This window comes from Tasmannia lanceolata, unplaced genomic scaffold (genome assembly GCF_043159265.1).
Source record: "Tasmannia lanceolata isolate RefF3 unplaced genomic scaffold, GAP_Taslan_0.1 ptg000015l, whole genome shotgun sequence".
Taxonomy (NCBI): domain Eukaryota; kingdom Viridiplantae; phylum Streptophyta; class Magnoliopsida; order Canellales; family Winteraceae; genus Tasmannia; species Tasmannia lanceolata.
Window position 1 is genome coordinate 51,293,082 of NW_027518692.1, and position 17,059 is coordinate 51,310,140.

Sequence of the window (17,059 nt, forward strand, 5' to 3'; positions counted from 1 at the left end):
AATCCCATCTTGGCGATTAGTCCTTTGGAGATTAAATTTTTCTGGCTTCCTAGATCGATGATCGCCCCCACCAAGTTCTATTTGACTTGGATCCGAACGTGGAAAAGCTCCTCACGTTCGTCTTGAATTGAAGGTGCTCCATCAGATCTGATCATGAGTGTTAGCTTCTCATCTCCTGAAGTTCCTCTGCTTCTACGACATGCAAAGTAGCCTTAGAGTCATCCTCGGTTTTTGTGTTTCGTGATCTCGCCGGTCGTAGCTCAGGATGTAATATCCAATACTCCTCGCTTGTGTGGCCCGACCGTTTGCAATGATCACACCACGCCTTATGAACTGTGTTGGTATACTTGCTCGGTTTTGGATCGGATTTTGATTTATCTCTTATTCGATCATCTTTCTTCTTGTGTCCCCGATCTCGTTTTTCGATCGCCATGGCTTTGATGCTTGCTTCCTCAATATCGGCGATGTGGAAGAGATTTAATTCTTCTCGAATGTACTCATGTAGTCCACCTAGGTATTTCATAAAGGTTTCTTGCTCCTCTAAGGAGATCCCAAGTACTATGGCTTGTTTGTGAAACTCTGTGGTGTACTCTTGCACTGTTTGGTCGAATCGTTGCCGTAGGTATTGCCATCGTACCCATCGGTCTTTCTCGTATCCGAGGGGGTAGAACTGCTTCCGAATCAAATTCTGGAATTGCTGCCAGGTCACGTTTGCTAATCCCTTGCTTCTCGCATAGGAATTCCACCACGTGAGGGCATGACTAGTGAGCTTTAATCCAGCAAAATTTACCTTTTGTGTGTCTATGTACTGGTAGATCGAGAAATACGTCTTGAGCCTGTTGATCCAATCATCCAATATTTCCGCGTCGACCTTGCCATCGTACATCGGCATGTCGATCCTTGCCTCCACCTTGAAGGTTTGAACCTGGATTCTCTCTTGCGAATTGGATGTCTGCGTCACCGGATCTCCTTTTTCCCCTTCTCGGTCATTTTCGACCTCCACCTCTTTCCCACGGGGGGTGAGTTCAGGATTCGGCTGGAGGTTGATGCCTCCTTGGCAGACATCAGTTGCGACATCATCGACATCATGGTCTCGATCTGTGAAAGTCTTTGATCTACTCCATGATCTTCCACCGTATCTCTTTGCTCAACGGTTACGGGTACTAGGCCTTCTTCACGTGGTTGTTGTCGCGAAGCGGGGGCTTCACCATTGTTTTACGGTCCCAAGACGATGGCGGAACCGGAGCTTTGATACCACTTGATCCAAAATTATGTTTGGATGCTTATATTTGAGGTTCTGATATAACATAAACTAACAAAGAATGAGAACTAAGGATGAAAATATCAACTCACAATTTTTTTTTGTCTTCCCCAATATGGGAGCTCTATGGTAGATTTAACTAATAAAATGCAACCCCTCCTATCCCCTGTACGTGGGATTTTTTTATTATTGGGAACTAATGTCCCTGTTTACATCAAATTTCCAAAAGATAAGAACTCCTAAAACACATCTCTAATTAGATAAGATAAATCCTGGCATGTAGGCTCCTTTGATGTCATGGTTGTTGCCAAGAATGAGATAGAGTTTATCTCAAAACTTAAATTTCTCTGTCATTCGTGCAAGTGGGACTCTCTCCACGCCATGTCTCAACCCCATGCTAAAAACATGCCACATCATCCTGGCAAAAAAAATACAGCGGGCTCTAACTTATTGCTACGTGTGGTGCCTCCAATCGGGCCCACCTTCAGCCACGATCCACCTGGATCAATAACCAAGGTGGAGGCGAAAGTGAGACAGTGAGAATGATTCCCAAAAAGTTGGGTTTCGAGAACCTGGCCCAAATGTGACCCAGGATCTCCACCGTGGTACCAGACCACGCGTGAAGAGGGATATCATAAAACCTCAGCCGAACCAGCTTGGCACCTGTGTTGTAGGCAGGAAACCAGGTCTGGAGGGAAGAAAGATATCCTCCAAAAGCATCACCTCCACGACGAAGGATGGAGGTGGCCTGAGATTCGGAATCAAAGCGGAATAAAATGTTCACGATACTAATGGCGAAAGGCTTATCCAACTCTGGAAGGCCCCAGAAATGTTTAGCCCATGCCCAGACGTCTTCCAGAAGCTAGGAGCGAGATTTTAAAGTTCCAATAAGACAACTCTTGAGATTTTTCTTTCTATCTTCCATCACAGAGCCTGGAACCTCCAAACATTGGTTAATATCATTGCAATTTGCAACTTGAAGCTTTTTAGGTCTCCAAGCTAATGTAGAGATTTCTTTATGTCGTGGTGTAGAACACTTCCTGCACGCGGTGCGCGAACCAAAATTTCTATAGCTGCATTTTGTACACATCCAATCACTCCCATTCGAACTGGTCTTCGATTGACTTCCACTGCTCTTCGCACAGGAGCTTTTCTAGCTCCAAAATCCAACCTTCTCCCCTAGTATCCCACTCTTCCAAACTCCCCAGAGAGTCGGTGTGTGAGCGCGGTGTGGGCCAGTGAGACCAAGGAGGGCTGACCACACCAACTCCTTGCCTAAAAGAGAATAACAGTCTTCTGCAACAAAGATAAAAATTTGAGGGAATCAAAGACTTCCATGGAAAAATAACCTCTATCTAAGCATGACAGGTAAGGTTCTGATAACCGCTCGAGGTTTGCACCATAGGTGCAAAGAAAATCCGCCGAATGAGGTCCTTCCGAGGGAATGTTCCGACGACTCCTAAAGACCTCCCTGATAGTCATCCTGTAAGATCTGGATAGTGAATTTTATGACAAGGCCATGGATAGATAGTTTTTTTTACCCTTCTAAAGTCTCTCTGTTCTTGCTGGAGATTGTTTTGTTACTTTCATGCTTGTAACCATGGAGGGACTCCTGGTCCATTTCTAATGTACTTATGAGTATGAATTATAAATATTATTGTCACCTTTTAAAAAAAATCTTAATGTATTTGTTTGTCCTGAAAAACTAGGTTATTTGCAATATGTGTCGCTGCCTGGTCATCACAATATAACCTTTGTGTAACATTAACCTTGAATTTTAGTTATTCTGATAATGATCACAGCCAAACCAACTAACAAGTTTTGTGTGCCATGGCTCTATATTCTTTTCCTGCACCAGATTGTGCCACCACACTACTTTTTACTCTTCTACACTCCCATATTTCCACCTACAAATGTACAATATCCTGTAGCCGATCTCCTATTAGAAAGCGAACCAGCCCAATCCACATTTGTGTAGCCTTTAACTTCTATATGCACTTTGGATCTGTATAGAATTTCTTGAATTGGACTTCCCTTGGGATAGCTCAAGATATGAACAACTGCATTCCAATATGGCACTCAAAGAGGCTGCATTATTGACTACCCAACTCATGACAAAAAAGATATGTGGTCTCGTGATAGTCAAATATATTAGCTTATCAACTATTCTTCGATATCTACCATGATTTTCAAATGGTTCTCAACATATGCTATATCATTAACCTCCATAGGCATGGTAAGAAGCTTTGCTTCAATTAATCCTGTCTCTTTAAGTAAATCAACTACATATTTTCAACCTCTCGACTTAGAATTCCTAAGAAGTAGCCAATGGTGTGCTACTTGATTATGCCACTGCATTATGCTTTCATTCTTCCACGTGACAATATTCTACCCAGAAACGTAAAATATGTAGTCAACCTCCTATAGAAGACTAACCAACTCTATCTGCATTTGTGTATCCTTTAACTTTCATATGCCATTTGGATTTCCCTTGAGATACCTCAAGATGTGAACAATTGCATTCCAATGTTGCACTGAGGCTGCATAGTTGACTACCCAACTCACAACAAAAGAGATATTTGGTCATGTGATTGACAAATAGATTAGCTTATCGACCAGTCTTCGATATTAACCACGAAAACACTTCGTTATCTATTGTGATTTTCAAACGGTTCTCCCACATCCACATGTACTTAAGTGTTAAGGTGTCACATGCCTTTTCTCGTTCTCATAGAAAAACCCGTGTGGCGCTCCACCATACGCATATGCTAAGGACATCCTTTTTGCAGTATAAGGCCCTAGAAGCCCTACACACCCAACTCCTTTTGTTGCTTTGTTTATGCTTATGATCTCCAAAGTGTTCGAGCGTACTCGTACTACTTAGCTCGCTCTTGCCGCTCCCCACATTTAACTCACTCTTGTGATCAGCCTGCATCACGAGTTCATCTAACACCAGACCCTCAAGCCAAGTGCAAGTCCAACCACTTCGAGGTATGATGATGCCATGCACAAATCCGCCAAGGCTCATGACTTGGAAGTTCAAGGCATAGACCTATGCCATGAACCGATCCGTATGATCGAAATCAAGCATAGCAGTCCTTCCATGCTCCGCTCCGCTCCGCCCCGCCCCCAAACCCAAAGACTTAGGTGCTCACACCTCCGCATCAAGGGACCATTTGCAAGATTGTGCCACAAGTTCACTCTTTTGCTCGGATAGTTGAAGCCCACTAAGGAACGAGGCATTAAGTTCAACAAGTCCCTAGATCTTTAGCAATAGCCTCCTCTTATGTCCAGAGGTCTCTCTGGCTCTTTGTCTTAACCAACCCCTTTCGCTCGCTCCGTCTACTCTCTTCCCCTCCGGGGGTATTACACTCCGAAAGCTGGATCTCGAGACAAGAATGGCTTCCTTTCAATAGGTGCAGTTTGCTTGGACAAGGGAAGAACCCCAAGCCGAAGATCCTGGGTCGACTGCCAAAGTCCACAAAGCAACATTAGTACATCTTGGCGGCCACCGACTACTTCTCCAACTACCCTTCTATCCCACCCTGATCCTCTGGCACCGGAAGCAGAACTACCTGACCAAAGTACTTCTATCTGCCAAACTCAGAGGCTTGGTCATCTATGGGGCAAGCATACACCATGGACTAATCGACAGGACCTGCATCTTGCAAGGGCGACTGTAGCCACCCTGTCACAAACTCATTGAAGACCTATAAATTGGTCTACCCACAAGACATACCGCAGTGCTGGGGCACTGATTCGTATGCGCAATGCAACCCAGCATGAACTGTCTTTGACCCCTTAGACCCAAGAGACTGTAGTCTTTGGCCCCCATCTTTGACCCAAGAAACTGGAGTATCCTTATGGAAAAATCACAGTCCGCACCCAAAGCTCCATTAGGGTATGCCTATAAGCTCCAAGCTGATTTCTCGCTATGCCTGCCTACAATCTCCAAGTCCATTTCTCACTATGCCTCACACACAAGCAAGAGTCCTTGCACAACTCTTCAGCACACAACTAAAGGTTTCGACCCATTGCTTGCTGGGCGTAGGTTAGCATGTCACGAGAAGCCAACCCCCCTAAGGAGTGGAGGCAACCACCCCGCTTAGACAGGAGTGTCCAGTAAACGTCTTGTAATGACATACTTTCTAATACGCAATGAGACGAGTGTATTTCCTGGTTTTAATTCCAATTGCGTCCTCATGGCACTCCCAACCTGATAACGTCGACGCCCTTGTCGACACTAAGCACTTTGTGAATCTGAAGTCTATATTAGCCACGACTTGTTGTGTGATTCCTTTTCTGATGTGTGATGCTTCATATCATGTCAGTTTCTGCCCCTAAAGTATCTTTGTTTCTTTCATCTTGTCTTTCTCCTCTCATCTCCTCATTCCATCTCGGTTGGGAATATAAATTGACACCCCTTTTATCCATATCACTTCTTACATCCTTTTCTCCATCTCCCATCTTTTTTTTATCATGTTGCTTTCTTTATAGTCTCATCTCTCTTTTCCCTCCCTATTCCATTTTCTTTCTTCATCTTCCTTGTTGGGTTCATAAACCGCTCCCATTTTCCATTCTGATTACCCCACTTTCTTGATCTTGATCTTCTTATCATTTCTTGATGTTGATTGTTCCTAATCTTAATCTTTCTTGTTCTTGATCTCAATTATGTATTCTTTCTCTCTCTTTCTGTTGGCTGTCATAGATTCACATCAATTTGTTATTATGCATGTATTCACATCAATTTGGAATCCAAGCCTAATTTTGAATGGCTACTTGAGCTAACATGAATATGACAGAAAGACCCCAACCCATGGATCGTAATCAATACACTGAGAATTAGAGACATATCTGAATTTTATAGAGTTAATGAGACTGAATGTCTTGATTGGGTAGAGGTGTTGGAGACTTATTTATGGAAGCATAATCCAGCCGATGACCAAATGTATTACAAAGGCAACTTTGGTCGGGCGTGTCTAGAGTGGTGGCTAACATTGAAGCAAAAATAGCGCGTAATGGGAAAACCGCCTGTCATTCGTTGGTGTGAATGAGAGATCTATTTTTGGTGAAGTTTGTTTTGAAGATTTTGTAAGAATGCAAAGTGCTACAAGCTCGAACGATGTGACAAGAGCAAGGTTTTAAATTTCGGTTTCGGAATGCATTTCGTTCCTCACCGAAACTGAAATTTCGAAATTTCGAACGAAATCCGATAACGTCATATTTTATCCCGTCCAAAATTTCAGCGAAATTCGGGATAATATTAAATAATGAATAAAAAATTGATTTTTTTGGTCTTATCCCTTAAATTTTTGCCCGAAATTTCTGGAAAACGATATTTTGATCGAAATTTTGTAACGTTTCGATTTAACCCAGTTTCGATTTCGTTCTCGACCGAAACCCAAAATTTCGGATTTTGGTCGAAATTTAAAACCTTGGACAGGAGAAAGCCAATAATACCAAAGCTCGTGCGATGAAACTATCTGCTTGTCTAAGGATCCATAAAACTTGGCGAATGTTACTGGCCAAGCAAGTGTACAGAAGAAAAGTCACTTCTTCCATCCAGATTCAGACTTGCGTGCGAAGATTGATAGTGCGAAAAGTACTCGACGTCAAGCGACAATCAAGAGAATTTTAACAGTACATGACTCGTTCATGGTACTTAATGATTCAGAAAGCAGCCATCATCCATAAGAATTGATTCCGTAAGACGATAGCCCATGAACATTATATGAAGATCAAGAGGGCAACAAACACTACTCAACACGCTTGGAGGATGCGAATTGTTTGACAACAAAGTCATTGACTGTAGTGTTTGGACCCCGACTAAATTTTTGCTACTGACTCAAGGACGCACGAGTAGAAGTCTACAGACCTAAGGAAGCGAATGCCTTAAGCTTCTTTTTGCCATCTAGATCATCTATTCTGATTTCAATCCATACACTACAATTTTTCTTGCATCTTGCTTTTTCTGATGTATGGAGATGCCAATGCTGCAACCACCTTCATGATCCCTGTTACCCTGACCTTTGGTGCCAATAAGTGTTCTCTTGAGTGATAATGCTTAACCATTTCTATCTGTCTTTTAGTCAGAGAAAAAAAAAGGAAAATTCCTCTTGAGAGTTGTAACTGGGTGAGCTCCCTAATTCATAGGATTTGTTTTCTATTAAGTTGCAATGAAAGGGATCTTTTGCTATATCTTCGTACTAGTGCAAGGTAAGCGAGTGTTATTTGGCAATTCTTTCCTAGTATATTTATCATTCATTTTTTTTTGAATATTGGCGAAGATATATTAATAGAAGACTGAGGGGGTCCCCCAAAAACATACATGAGGAAAATAAAACTCCCTAGGGACAGAACCTGACCCGGGAAATACAAATAGGATTAAGGAGGAAGAAAGTCGAAAAGATCTAAATCCTGCTTCGATACTCCCTCCTTTGCCAACTTATCAGCTACAGCATTGGCACTTCTCCTCACATGCTGAAAAGAGACCTGCATGCCTTGTAATACGTCTTTCATCTCGTCAAATAAGTGAAGAAATCGCCACGGAGGGCCCCTTGGGCCCCTCAGCCATCTTATAACGTTCAAAGAGTCGCCCTCCACAATACACCTTACTGAGAGGCCCCTGGCCTCACTCAGGATCAGGATGCCTCGATGCGCTGCTTTTACCTCCGCTTCATTCGAGTCTGCTATGCCAATTGGACCCGAAAAAGCCTTGAGTACCGCACCATGACAATCTCTCAAGACTCCTCCGATTCCTGCCAACCCAGGGTTGCCTAAACTTGAGCCATCAAAGTTTAATTTGAGGTTACCTGCAGGAGGAGAGCACCATATCTGTTGCGGAACCGGCACATTTTCATGACTGTTACAAACAACTCTCCATCCTTCCCACAGGTCAAACGCCGAAATGAAGCGAAATAAAGGGAGGGCTCGCGCCCAAGATATAGAGAGGGCAATGACCTTAATAAATAAGAAGTGGGCAGATTTAGCCTTTCCCTCAAACAGGCGAGAGTTCCGTTCGACCCAGATGACCCATAGAAAAGCCAACAGAGAGAGCCTCCACAGGCGCTTGCCTTTTTTACCCCAAGGTGAACAATACCAGCCTTCAAATAAGTCTTGCAGAGAGGATGGAAAGACCCAATGTATTCCAAATCTGTCCAAAATTTTCCCCCATACTTCCCGAGCTACTCGACAGTGAATGAAAATGTGGTCTACCGATTCCCCAGACGCAATACACAGAGCGCAATGGTCAATTATTAACATATGACGCTTCCGCAGAAAATCCACCGTTTGGATCCGATTTTTTAACGCAGACCAGGCAAATAGACATACTCGTGGTGGAGCCTTGATGTGCCACACCTTTGCTTCCAGAGCATTAACCTCAGACGGCACCAAACTGTGATAGAAAGAGTTGACCGAGAACCCTCCTGACGAGGTAAATCTCCACAATCTTCTGTCATCCCCTGATGAACTAATATAATTCTGCTCCAGCAACTGAAATAAGCTTATCACCGATGGCATCTCACGATCAAAGAAGTTCCGACGAAAGAGTGGGCTCCAGGTAACTTTACTCACAGAGCGCTCATAGCACACTTTCACTAAAGCTGACTTATCCGCCGCGACTAAGAAAAGGTCCGGGAATAAATCTTTTAATGGGGAGCTCGAGCACCATTTTGAGAGCCAAAAAGAAATTCTGTCACCGGAATACACCCGGAATCTAATTCCGAGATCAAATTGAGGGATAATGCATCTGATATCACGCCATAGTGTCACTCCAGGTTTGTTGAAACTGTTGAGAGATACCCACTCCCCTGAATCAGCCCCATATTTCCCTGAGATGACGTTGACCCACAATCTGTTTTTTTCTTCGCCAAACCGCCACAACCATTTTCCCATCAGTGCTTGATTTACCTGTTTTATCCTTCTAATTCCGAGGCCTCCGCCTTTGGTTGACTTACACACCTCTTCCCATCTCACTAAGGCCAGAACCCGCTTCTTATCAGATCCCCCCCACAGAAATCTGCGCTGAATTTGTTCTATACGCTTGATCACAGACACAGGGCATTTACATAAGGATAACTGATAGATGGGAATGTTGGCCAAAACGGCCTTGATCAAAGTTAATCTCCCTCCTTTAGATACCAATTTCCTTTTCCAAGTATCAAGACGGCGTTCGATACGTTCCACAATAGGAACCCAAGCCTCTTTAGGAGGTCTCCCTATACCTAAAGGCAAGCCCAGATAAGATGCCGGCAGACTATCCAACGAGCACCCCATAATACTGGCGAGTCGAGAGGCCCCTTCCTCGCTTAGATGCACCGCATAAAGTCTGGATTTAGAGAAATTCGATCGGAGCCCAGTCACTAATTCAAAGCACCTAAGAATAGCCTTAAGATTAAGAATCTTTAAGGGCAAGGGAGAGCTAAAAAGGAGAGTATCATCCGCAAACTGCAAATGCGAAACTTCGACTCCATTGACACCACATTTAACCCCGGAAATCAGCCCCTCCACTTGTCCTTTCTTTAATAACACGCTAAGGGCTTCCGCAACAATAACGAAGAGAAAGGGAGATAAAGGATCCCCTTGACGCAAGCCTCGGGACGATTTGAAGAATCCTTTAGCAGAGCCATTAATGAGGACGGAAAAATATGCTGAAGATAAACAACTTCGGATCCACCCTCTCCACTTCTCACCGAAGCCCATTCTTTGAAGAAGATAGTCTAAACACTGCCAATCGACCCTGTCATATGCTTTCTCCATATCCAGCTTACAAATTACTCCTTGCTCACCCGATCGTGCCATCCAATCCACCATTTCGTTGGCCACTAGTGCACAATCTAATATTTGTCTCTGGGCTACAAAAGCACATTGATTCTCTGAAATGAGAGAAGGAAGAACCCTCTTTAACCGTTCCGACAGAACTTTCGACAAGAGCTTATACAGACATCCAACCAAGCTAATAGGACGAAACTCCGACACTCTCACTGCTCCTTTGGTTTTTGGGATTAGAGCAATAAACGTTGCACCTGTGCCGCGATCCAGCACCATGCCTGCGTGGAAAGCTCGAAAAAAAGCCATTATGTCGCCCTTCACATACTCCCAGCAGGACTGAAAGAAAGCGAGACAGAATCCATCTGGCCCCGGAGCTTTATCACGGCATATCGAGAAAACCCCCTTCTCCACCTCCTCCTCTGAGAACGGGCTTTCCATCCCCATAGAACTAACATCATCAAGAGAATTGAAAACCGCCTCGTCGAGCCTCGGCCGCACTATATCATCTGCAGAATATAATTGCTTATAGAAATCTAGGATTTCCAATGTAATCTTCTCTTTGCTATAAGATAGGGATCCATCCACTTCTAATACCTCGATTCTATTGTTTCGACGCCTGGCACTGGCCATATTATGAAAATAGGCCGTATTTTTATCACCTTCCTTTAACCAAAGAACGCGGGACCTCTGCCTCCATGAGATCTCTGCCTGAAGTATGCAGCCTTTATGTTCCTCTTTTAGTTTACCCAGTTCCGACAAGTCATCTTCTGTAGCATGACTTTCCTCATCAGCCATAGATATTTCTCGGATGCGTGCTGAGAGCCAAATATTGCGCTCCTGAAGAGCCTCTAGACGGAGAGAATTCCACTCTTTAAGTTGTTTTTTAACATGACGGAGTTTCGCTCCTATAATCCAATCTGAGGCGCCTTCCACGTTGTATGATTCCCACCACCCCCCCAATCTCTCTACCATGTTAGGGATTTCTAACCAGGCTAGCTCAAATCTGAAGGGAACCGGACCCCAGGACTCTAATCTTGGATCCAACAACAGAGGGCAATGGTCAGAAACAGAATGCACAATCGCTTTCTGACACACCTCCGGGAACAATGAAAGCCATCCAGAGCAAAACAAAAATCGATCTAGTCGACTCTTGCTGGAGCTCCTGGACCAAGTGAATTTAGCCCCCATAAGAGGGATATCAATCAGTTCATTATCAGCAATAAAATCCGAGAACTCAGACATATTTTGGGATGATCTGCGACACCCCAGCCTTTCTTTGACTCTTCTAATTTCATTGAAATCTCCCCCTAGACACCACGGGTGCCCCCATTTACTCCTAACCAGGGTGAGTTCCTCCCACAACTGTCTCTTGGCCGACCCCTCTGTTGGACCATAAACGCCCGAGAAGGTAACCACTTCTTTATTACCCAGCTGTCTCAGAACTAGTGAGACGGAAAACTGGCCTACCCAAGAATCCTGGATCTCCCATTTTGATTGATCCCACATGACCAAAATACCTCCGGCAGCACCTTCGGATGCCAAAAAAATCCACTCCCAATCGGAATTTCCACCTAAACTCATGATCAGAGCACTGCTGACTTCCCCCATTTTTGTTTCTTGAATACAAACTAAATCTGGTTTGTTCTTTTTAACTATTTCCTTGACCTGTGCTTTTTTTTCCAAAGACCCCAATCCGTTAACATTCCAAGAGAGAATCTTCATTTACAACTGGGCGATCGCTGAGCACTTCCCCTGGAGCAATTTCTACTCCTGATCCGCGGATTACGAGTCGCTTTCGACACATCTGGAGCTTTAACGTAGGAGACATCGGATTTTAGCTTGGATAATTCCCGTAACATCTTCCGTACTCCTTCAATACTTGACGGATCCGAGAGAGATCGATGGTCCAATTCTCGAAGCTCCGCCACTTTAAACATAGCACGAAGTTGATCTTCTGGTCCGGAATATGTCAATCCCAATACTCTGCTGGTAGATATGATGTGATTCACAAAAATCTCTAGAATCTCTGATTTAGGATCGACCCAGGATATAGGACGAATATCTTCTTCCACCCTTAATACTAGCGCTAGGCTATCTTCCACAAGGTCGTCACAAGGATCCATACAATCCAGACTAGAATCAGCCGCCAACGGAGGCTGCCCCTTAGTAGCTTGAGGGGGACCCTGCATCTGCTGATTAGATCGGATATCAACTATACCATACGCACAGGACTCCACCCCCTTTGTGCTAGAACCTTCTCCTGAAACATTGACCCAGGCCCTTTTAGCCGCACCAGGGTGTGGAAGGATTGACACAGTATTTCCGGGGGTAGTGTGAGAGAAAACCGCCTCATCGATTGCCAAACAGCCCTCCTGACGGTTCCTGGAACCCTCTGTTTGCCCTCCCAAAAGATTCTCTTCATAATTCATTTCAGAAAACACCTCATCTAAGTTTACCACCAGACTAGATTTTCCGTCCACCCTATCAGAGTCAGGAAAAAACTTACGGGACTTCGAAAGCTGAAGGGACTCGACAACATTCGAGAACTGAATAAGAGGAGAAAATGGGCTTGGGTCATGAGCAGAACACCCATCAATCTGGCCCACAATCTGACCGCCAGAGTTAAAAGGAGAAAGCCCATCAATCTGGCCCACAATCCGAGAGCCAGAGTTAAAAGGAGAAAGCCCAATATTCTCTTTAGCACCTAGGCCCACTGCTTTATTCAGAATAGGAGGGGCCCACCGCGGCTTAAGACCCCGATCCAATGGGTAGGAGGGCTTTATTTGAATTAAAGGGGAGAGATGAACTTGGGAATTTGGTCCAGACAAAAAGACGTTCCACCGGCTGGGCAAACTGCTCCCCTTCGCCACGTCTCCCTGGCACGTCATACCAGACGCGACGTGCCTTACACCCGCCACCTTCTCTGAGCTGAACACGCCAACACTATCTGCATGAGACACGTAAGAGGGTAGGTGAGAATAAGAAGACACGTCCAATAGTCCCTCTGCCGTATTCCTGCTATCTTGCACCGTCGTCTTCTCCGATCGAACATTGTCGGAATTCCATGGAGAGGCAGCCCAGGACAGCTTGAGATTTGCTGATTGACGGGCAGTGAGAACATCGGGACATTTAGAACTTCGGGACGCCGTCACCCAAAACACAACCTCATCAATATAAATCGGGAGTTTCACAAACTCAGGAGATAATGAAGAAGTCATAAGAAGAATGTTCGCTGACTCATATCCAGCACCTTCAACACAGGATTCATCTGTGGCTAAGACCCTTCCAATGCGACAACCAATTTTTCTAAAGTTTTCCACCATCCATGCATGAGTAGGGACCCCAACAACCGACCACCAGTCAGACGAGAAGTTCCCGGAGAACTTATCCTTCCAATCTCGAACCTCTTCAAAAGGGCTATCCTTAGCGTCAATCCATCTAAGTCTGCAATCGACGAAGGAGGCGTCCGGAGAGGAGGTTATAGCAAACTCCCCAGGGGCTATCGGAAAAATCTCAAAATCAGCTGAAGTTCTCGATACTTCCCCTAACCATTTTCTTAACACCGATAAATCCGGTAGAGCGTCAGGTTTAATTTTACCCCAAAAAGTCCTTTGTAAATCAAATCTAGACCTCAGCTCGATAGATTCAGCCCAAATTTCCTCCGGGCACTTGGCCACCTTTTCAAGCTGCTCCATTCCGACTCCATCCACCTCCACAGCCGGCGGCGACCCTACTAACTTTGACAGTCTCCTACAGGGGGTCCCCCCCAAGCGCTTTGGCTCCGAAGTCCGGAAGGTCTGCATCGCAACTTTTCTGGATGAGCTAGGCGGAACTGGTCGTTGGAAACCAACTGGGAAGTTGAAATCAAAACCCGACCACACCTTCTTACATTTGAGACATTCGGGCCTTCTTCTGAAGTTTACAAATTTACACTTAGTGCATCGCCAGTCACCCATGTTATTTGCTTTTCTTTTTTCCAGCACTCTGAGAAGCCTCTCCTCTCGTCTGCTTTTTTTAATTTGCCACCGGACATCTGAGGACTTCCAGTCGATATAGTGGCGATATCGAAGAGCTGATTGAACAGGAGGCCTGTTCGACTCCGACCCACTAGAGCGCATATTCTTTGTGTACTCCTCCATTCTGCCAACTTGCAAAAATCCCTAACTTTCGAACTACACAATGTGCAGACCCCTCACGCCGTCTACATCAGAGGAAGAAACAGAAGAAGAGGAAGAGGGCGAACAGGCATACGAGACAGATACCGAAACGGAGAACGATGAACCGCAAGTGTACACGGTAGAAGATTCACACTCTGACTCAGAAAGAGATTCCACCGACGAAGACGAAAGAAGGGAGGAAGAAGGGGAGAATGAAGGAGAAGAGGCAGGAGAAGGAAGAGAAATGGCAGATTCTAGAGTCACCAACAGAGAGGAAACAACCCAAGAGGGAGATGCACTACCATACGCTACCAACCGCTCTCAGGCGGTTAACACCCACCGGAGCCCAAGTCCGACGACGTATGATCCCTCCTTTGAGGTATTTATGCGGACGCTGCTACCCCCTTCTGCACCCCCGATGGGGAGTCCTACCAGTGAGGAAGGAGATCCAGAACCTATGTTCTATTTAGCAACCTCGTCGGACCTATATTTTTCATTCATCTTGGTGATATAGTGATTCAAGCATGTTAATTGGGTTTTGGGGGCATAGTTTGGTCTTTTTTTATCTTTTATTTCACATGAAGATTTATAGCTCCCCTGTGTTGGCTGTTACAACTAGGCTAGGTTTATTTGTACTGTCTGGGAGGGTAACTTCCATGTGGCGTAAGATTGAGTTACGTACTGTTAAGTTTGCTTCGTTATGTTTGGCTGCCACGCTGCCACGGAATCACTCGATTGTCTCTGGGTTATAATCTTGTTAGTTTTACTGTTAATGGTTTAACCCATAGTAGCCGGAAACTCCTTAGGCAGGTGGGAAGCAAGTTTCCCCTAAAACGCGTTTCGGAAAGGTGGGAAACTCGTTTCCCCAAAAGGCGTGAAACTTGTTTCCGAAATGCTCGAGAAACATATAAGAAACTTATATGAAACACATGAGAAACGTATGGAAAACCTGTAGAAAACGTATGTGAAACGTGTGGAAAATATGTGTGAAACTTACTAAAATCACTTTAAAAAAATAATACAAAAAATTTGTGGAATAGATATTAAAAAGAAAAACAACAGCGTATATCGTAATAAAAACTAAAGAAGAAATATCCAAATAGAAATTTAAACTTAACAAAATTTAAATCTACAAAACCATAAATTTCATGTTTTCCTTGTGTTTCACATGCGTTTTCATTAACGTTTCTCTAATGTGTTTCCTAAGATGTTTCTCATATGATTTTTTTATTGTTTCCTGTTTCTCCTTTCCCCTCTAATTTTTTTCTTGTGTTTCTCGTCTCCGTCTGTTTCGCTTCCCATATCCGTTTCCCACCTTGGCAACTATGTTTTAACCACTTTACTTTTCATCCAATTTCTATGGACAAACCTTTTTTGAAAATTTCTTTTAATCATGGAATTCTGTGGGATAATGTTATTATGGTTTAGCTACTACTTAAGGAAGTTTCTGAGCAAGCGGCCATGCTAAGAACTCCTAAAAAAGATGAGATTTTAACAACTGCTTACACAAGGATAGGGTGGGAAGAAAATCTAGACCTTGATTCAAGAGAAGAGTTGGCAGAAAATGAAAAGTTTTGTTTTGATTTTGACAATTGCTTAAGTTGTTGGCTTGGAATTTTTTCCTAATAACTCCAATACTTATACAGTCTCAACTCAACTCAACAAAGCCTTTGTCCCAAAGTAGTTGGGGTCGGCTAAATGAATCCTTTAGAAAAATTTCATGAAGACGGTGAAATAGTTTTACAATCTTTGCTTATTTAATCAATTCTTTTTTTTAATGCTCTTTAACGAGGTTCTTCTATAAATTTTCAGGTTATGGATGTGAGGCCTAACAACTTCACATATTGCAGTAGGCATCCCAAATCCTCCGAAGAGGTAATATTTGGTAGTTGGCTTGCCTTAAGCATTCATGTAATATCAGTTGATTCCTGGCTTTGTTACCGTTTCTTTTGGTTCTTCCTTTGATATTTTAACTTGATTTGGTATAATATATGGAAATTGATTATACCATTGTTTCTTTAATGCGTTATATTAGGATAGAGAGAGCCATGGAAAAGAGTGCAGCAATAGTGCCCAATCAAAGGATTCCTCTTTGGAAAATCAAATGGATTCTGACCATAATGCATGTATCAAATGCAAGCTTGGTGGAAAGCTGTTGTGGGTAACCCTAGTCCATTTCCTTTTTCTTTTCTTGATTCAAATTAAATATCTTTAGCTTTGAGAACTGATATCATCGGGAAAAGTTTGGAATGGAAGTTGTTAATTTGATTAATACTAGCTTTCTATAAATTGTTCACCTTTTTTTGTTGAGTTCTTCAACCATTTTCCTGTATTTAGTTTGGTTTATTGCTTTTAGATGGCAAGTGGCTTTCTTTATGACTATTGTTCTTATAAAAAAACGTGAATAGAAAATCTATTTTAGCATGTTTTCCAGCTTGGAATTCTGGATTTATTTTAATAACTCCATTGAAGATTGCCGATTATTGAAAGTGCGGTTTTTTTATAATTACACACTCATGCTTGAATACTCTAAAAGTTGTACGATGTAATTTTACTGCACTTGAAAATTCTGGATTTTACTCGAAGAACCTTTTCAGAGCATAGTTACTAGTTAGCAAAACTCCGTTTTACACGGTGGTTTTTTTTTTTTTTTGAAAAAAACGCGTTTTATTGGTGTGCTGTTTAATACTAAAACGCGTTTTAAACATTTTAAACACGTTTTTTTGACCAACTTTCCAATTTTACCCTCACCATATTTTGTAAATGGCAAAATTTTAAACTCATTTTCTGGTGTTTCCCTTTTTTTGACTACGTTTTTAACCAATACCGTATTAAACTCAAATTTTAGCCGTCCCCTTTTTTTGCTGAG

The 17,059-nt window shown here is 43.3% G+C and overlaps 1 protein-coding gene across 1 annotated transcript in view; it reads left to right on the forward strand.

Annotated features, from left to right (window-relative positions):
• Positions 1–17,059, forward strand: part of LOC143892273 (uncharacterized) — a 79,996-nt gene that overhangs the window by 17,005 nt on the left and 45,932 nt on the right. The window contains exons 5-6 of the mRNA XM_077396766.1: positions 16,003–16,065; positions 16,226–16,347. Coding sequence (XP_077252881.1) covers positions 16,003–16,065; positions 16,226–16,347 — 185 coding nt within the window. The remainder of the gene's footprint in view (positions 1–16,002; positions 16,066–16,225; positions 16,348–17,059) is intronic.